Below are 5,770 nucleotides of genomic sequence, written 5' to 3' on the forward strand. Positions count from 1 at the left end.
CCCGTGGGTGTCCCAGTAGTGTCCCGGAGGTGCCCTGGGGGTGCCTCGGGGGTGCTGTTATGAAATTTTTAAGAACGCAAGTATACGAATGGCAAACAAGTAATATAGAGTGAATAGAGTATCGATCCCACAAGGAATTAAAATTAAATCCGTTAAGTACTAAAATTAAAAAACTTAATCTTATTCAATAAATGAAACAATTTGAATAAATGTAGACTAAAGATACTAAAATAATGAGCAAAAAGATTAATGATTTTATCAAGCAAGATAACCTAGAATTACAATTTCCCTCAATACTTTTATTTAAGCGTTCTCAGCCCTTCTCATTCTAATTAATTAAATCCTGTTGCTAATCGAGAAGCCTAATTTACTTAAGCGACTCTTTCGAAATCCCATAAACATACCTATTCTAATTAATTCACTATATTCCTATGAGAATTAAGTCAAAATAGATTCATTAAACACAAATCCCAAATTGATTGCATATGGCATGAAAGTGTATTTCTATCTCACACACAAATCTAATCATTTCTGATAAATTGATAAAGGATCATATGCTACTCTATCCAGGGCTAAACGCAAAATCAACTTTTCCAAGCAAATGAAGGTTTTTCATAATCAATCTAACCATCGGCCAAATAATTAGAAGCAATAAAGATAAGATGGAATAAACAACTAAATTTCATTAATAAAAAATAAGGAAGAACGTGAAAATAACTAAAATTATATGTTGAGTTCCATTGCAATTCCAGACAAAAGAAATTAGTCCATGACCAAATTAATAAGTATCATCAGAAAAATAGAAGGATTCATCTGCCTAAATTTAAGAAGATGAAAGATGAAATTGATTCTAGAAATATTGATGATGCGCTCCAAATTCATCTATGCCTTCTTAACAATTTGAGCAAAATCTCATTTTTCTTCGTGGTCTGCGAGCACTTTTTCCGGTCCGTCTCTTTCCTCCCCTATAATCTCTTGTTCTTCCTTTTTTTAACTCTCGTCCTCACCCTCTTTTCAGGACCCCCGTTACTCCAGCCAACCGTGGGGTAGAGCCTAGGACTCCTCAAATCTCGCTTCTCCATGATTTTGTGTTTATCTTTTTCCTTTTGAAATTCAAAACCACCTCTTCTATCCTACACAACCGAGATAAGGGTAAACTCACATCAAAATAAAGTAAATTGATACTATCACCAAGTTAAATTAACTCGATTAAAAATAGTATAAAATAAATAAAAATTATTAAGAACATAGCTAATTTAAGTGCACAAAAAATGGTAAAATAACTCTATTTTATAGAATTATCAGGTGCCCGGGGGTGTCCCGGGGGTGCCCTAGTGGGGGTGCTCCGGGAGTGTTCTGGGGGTGTCCCGGGGTGTCCTAGGAGTGTCCTGGTGGTGCCCCAGGGGTACCCTGAGAATTTTTTTTTTTAAATTAACGAGAAAAAAACCCCAATCATAGTCCAACACTCAGACAACCCAGTGTATATTCTCTCCAACACTCAGACAACCAATTAAATTTAGAACTGATATATATTTGTTTTAATTAAATAATTAAAATAAATATTTTTGCAAAAACATATTTATATTGCTAGTATTTATTGCAGACTATTCATCTTAATATTTAAAATAAATATTTTGTGTACCTAATATTTATGTTGCCACATAAAAAATACATGGAACAAATATAAGTATTTTATGAAAACACGCTTACTAGTGTGCCAACACTATACGATATTTTATGTGCACCTAATATTTAGAAAATTTTTGCGGATTATTTCAAGATTTAAACCTTTAAAAAAAAAAAACCTTTCGTTGAAGGATTGGTATAATTTAAGAGTATAAGATTGGAGAAAACCTCTCTCTTCAACATTAACTGTTGAGCGCTAGAGGAGCAGATCGTCAAAACTCACAGAATGGTGACATTTACAAGACGTAGAAAAAATTCTAACCGAATCAAGACTACCCTATCGGGATTAAGCCGAACACCTAAATCTAATAAAAAACAACAAACTAGATGAGAGTCGAGTTGAGAAAGCACCAATGTTATTACAAACACAAAAGTTACAAAAATGTAAAAACCTCCGACCACAGTCCGTAGAAAATACATGATGCAATTCCTTTCATCGTCCAATCACATGTAATTATCTATACATAATACGACATGTACATTTATTATATAAGGAAGAGATATAAAAAATTAACTATTTTACTGTTGGGTTGGAAAAATACTCCATTAGTAAGGTTATCTTTTGAACGGTGAGATCGGGTCAGAAACTGTCCATTTGCATTTTAATTATTTTATTATGATTTAAGTTAGATCTAACATTTAAAAACATGTTTTGTTGACAGAGATATTTATATCATAAACCACTCGGTGAAAAACATCCATACACAAATCTTAATTTGTCGTAGAAAATTGACAAGTAGAACAGTGCGATTCAAATAAAATGCAGTCGGAGGAAGAAAATAGATCAGAATATATAATATATAGAGTTCTAATTCATCGCATACAGGAGATCAAGTTAAATTTATGGTGACCACATCACCTCATACATTGAAAACAAAGACTAGTAGTAATGGAGTGCAAATAGAAATTTCTTAATTTCCTTATTTTGGCTGGGAGTGCAGTAGTCGATCGATGAGTAGAAATCAAGTCAATCGAAGTAGGGCAGCACCCGATTGGCTCTTTAGTAAGACGCTTTTGATGTACTGCGCCACAATTTTTGATGCTGCAGCGTACTTTTCCAGTGGCTCCTTTATCGAATTCTCTGTGAATAATAATCAAAATTTATCATCAGACTTTTATGATAGGATAAATTAGGGGCCCGTTTAGTTCGCTGATTCGAGTTTTTAATTCGAGTTGAGATGTGACTTTATGTGAGAATTTTTTACTGTAATAAAAAAGTTAGATGTGATTGTTTGTGAGAGCTTTTTACTGTAAAAAAACTTAAATTCTAAACTCGAATCAACGAAATGAACGGGGCCTAGGAGTTTGTAAGTTGTAACTATTGTTGTACTATTATTATTATTATTATTATGATTATGGATAGAAACTATCATTTGAAGTCATAAGATTAAGTTTAAAATTGGCTGATCTACCGTTGTTTATTTAATAGATCAAACGGTTGCAAAGTTAATTTAATAGATTAAAACTATAATTCCTACCGATAGAAAAAAAGAATATGTCTTAGTTGAAAAAAGGGCATGTCTATGGTAGGGGGCGTACTTTTTCCCCTACCGATAGGATAAAATCCTACTGACCCTTCGATTAAAGTTCAATGGCCAAAAATAAACTTTCACAGAGACACAAATAGAGACTACCGTACCTGATTATTTAAAAAAAATTGCCAGAAAAACAAAACAAAAAAGAAGAAAAAACAATCTTTCATCTTCAACATTCACCACAGCCGCCTGAGCACCGCCGTCCCCTCCACTGCCGACCACAACCTCGCCTTCCTTGACGACACCGCCTCATCCAACGAGATCAGAAACGACAACAACAACAACAAGGTAATCAAGCATATAATTGGAGCTATATATGTATGTACCGTTTTCGTTAAGCAATCTCAAAACACTGGACCGTGTCGGAATTAGTTCCCTAACGCCAGCAAAAGCTTCCTTAATAGTCGATCCGTGGTACGGGGAAAATACTTGATCATAAGCGGTGGTGATTGGATCAACAAGTGAATCTGATCCCCTGTATATCACACAAATATTAATTTTTCCCTTGATCATGTTAAATCAAGTTTGTCAAATAATAATTACCAAAATCCCATTTGCATAAACGGATAGAACAAAAGAGAACTTACGAGGTATTTATATAGTAAATATATGTGAAAATAATGCAAAGATCAAACTTTTAGTTCAAAAATTAAAGATGTCTCCCTCAAAAAAAAAAAAAAAGTTAAAAAATGTCTAATCTTTTCTCAAGTTCATAGAGAGAGAAGGCTGAAAATTCCAGGAACATACTTGTTTTTAAGGATTTCCTCAAAGATAACCCCAACCATTTCGATTACTCGCTTCAAGCGAATAAGGTTTCGGGAAGGACTGGTAGTCCGTTTCGCCGAACCTTGTGCAATATCTCGCTCCACTAAAGCTTGTATCGACTCATTTTCTCTCGCTGCCTTCTGTACATAATTCACCTGTTTGTAATCAAGAGCATCTTTATTAAGAAACTAAAAACAACCTTAAATTAACTAATAAATTACAATATATATATATATATATATTACCAATCATGTAACAGAACACCGTTGAAGAAATTAGGATTTAAAGTAGTGACTATTATATATTTACCATTAGTTTTCAAAAGGGTGAGAGAGAAGTGTTGGGTTTTCGTTTTAGTTACCTTGGAAATAAGTTCTATATCTGCGAATATAAAAGCGAAGCCGAAATTGAAGTTGGACATCTGAAACAGAAGACAGGCTTGAGCAAGCTGGCGGGCCTTGATGTGTGGATTGTCGGACTTGACGGTGCCGGCGAGCTCTTGAAATGCATTTGCCAGTTTCCACAGGTGGCCTTTCTGGGAACTGGTGTTGGCCATTGGAAAGGTAGATGCACAAAGTTGATGATTATGCGAGGTATGGTAGGTTTATCTACTTATAGTCGATCAAAGAATCTAAGAGGTTATTTGGTTGAGAAATTCGTTATTTGATTCGAATTATGATTTGTAATTTATTATAATATTTTTTCTCATAAAAAATATATATAAATTAAAAATAATTTTAATCACATAATTTTAATCCATGAATCAAACATCTCTTAATATATTATACGAAAAAATTCATGAACCAAACGTCTCTTAATATATTATACGAAAAAGGGTTTTACTGTTTATATTACAGTATTATGAATAGTATATTTTCTATTTTATCATTTTATTTGTGTATAGACTATTTTGTCATTTGTTGTTTTTTTATTTTATTATTTAATTTATGTGGTTTTAGTAATTTTGTTTAAATTGAGTGTGTTAGAACTTTTTTATCTCTCTTCTGTCTCTATTAAAAGCAGCTACAATACTTTTGAAGTAAAACTTTTTTCCCACCATCTCTTTTCTGTCTCCAATGTTTTTGGCTACCCCTTTTCATATTTCTTTTCTCGCTGTATTTGTTCATTCTTCCTATTTTTTATTGCCTATTTATATATACATTTTACTTTGGTTGGCTTTCTCATTTGCGTTCGGAGAGATTTTTTTTTTTTTTTTTTATATTTCGTCTCGTTTACTTTAGATTGATGTTTTTATATTGTCTTTTTTTTACCGTTTGTTCTCTTCATCTTTAACTTTTTTGATTTTTTGAGTTTGAATTTTCTGGGGCTACTAATACGTTTGGGTTGAAAGACGCGTTGTTTGATCAGAAAAAATAGGAGGTAGAACCAATAAAGATTTCTTTTTCGATTCATCCCTGGAGTTGAATACCTCATTCAAGAATTGTTTTTGATCCAATCTGTAGGAATCAATAGAAAGGGCAAATCCCTTATGATACACCAGATCCGGCTCGGTTATTGATAGAGTGAATAGATCTGCCATTTCTTGAAATCTCTCTCTGATTCAAAATCGTGGTGTAACGTGTATCCCCCCCTGTTCCGGTCATGGAATAGATGAAATAAATCAAAAAATGGATTTTTGTTCAAGAATGAAATCTTATTGGAACTGTCCATATCCAGTTCATCCTTCGGAACCATATCACATCCCGGATCTGATGAAATAGGATGAATTGAGACGGTATTTTGTAAATACGTAATTATCTTGAATATATTAACTATTTCCTTAT

The 5,770-nt window shown here is 33.1% G+C and overlaps 1 protein-coding gene across 1 annotated transcript; it reads right to left on the bottom strand.

The window, feature by feature from the left end:
• Positions 1 to 2,454: 2,454 nt before the first annotated feature.
• On the bottom strand, positions 2,455 to 4,618 carry LOC21405074 (accelerated cell death 11). The gene is made up of 4 exons (XM_010112454.2): positions 4,348 to 4,618; positions 3,969 to 4,141; positions 3,548 to 3,696; positions 2,455 to 2,767 (listed from the first exon to the last, which is right to left on the bottom strand). The coding sequence occupies exons 1-4, from the start codon at positions 4,540 to 4,542 to the stop codon at positions 2,649 to 2,651; spliced, it is 636 nt and encodes a 211-aa protein (XP_010110756.2). The 5' UTR covers positions 4,543 to 4,618; the 3' UTR covers positions 2,455 to 2,648.
• Positions 4,619 to 5,770: the final 1,152 nt, after the last annotated feature.

This window comes from Morus notabilis, unplaced genomic scaffold, assembly GCF_000414095.1.
Source record: "Morus notabilis unplaced genomic scaffold, ASM41409v2 Scaffold16, whole genome shotgun sequence".
Classification (NCBI taxonomy): domain Eukaryota; kingdom Viridiplantae; phylum Streptophyta; class Magnoliopsida; order Rosales; family Moraceae; genus Morus; species Morus notabilis.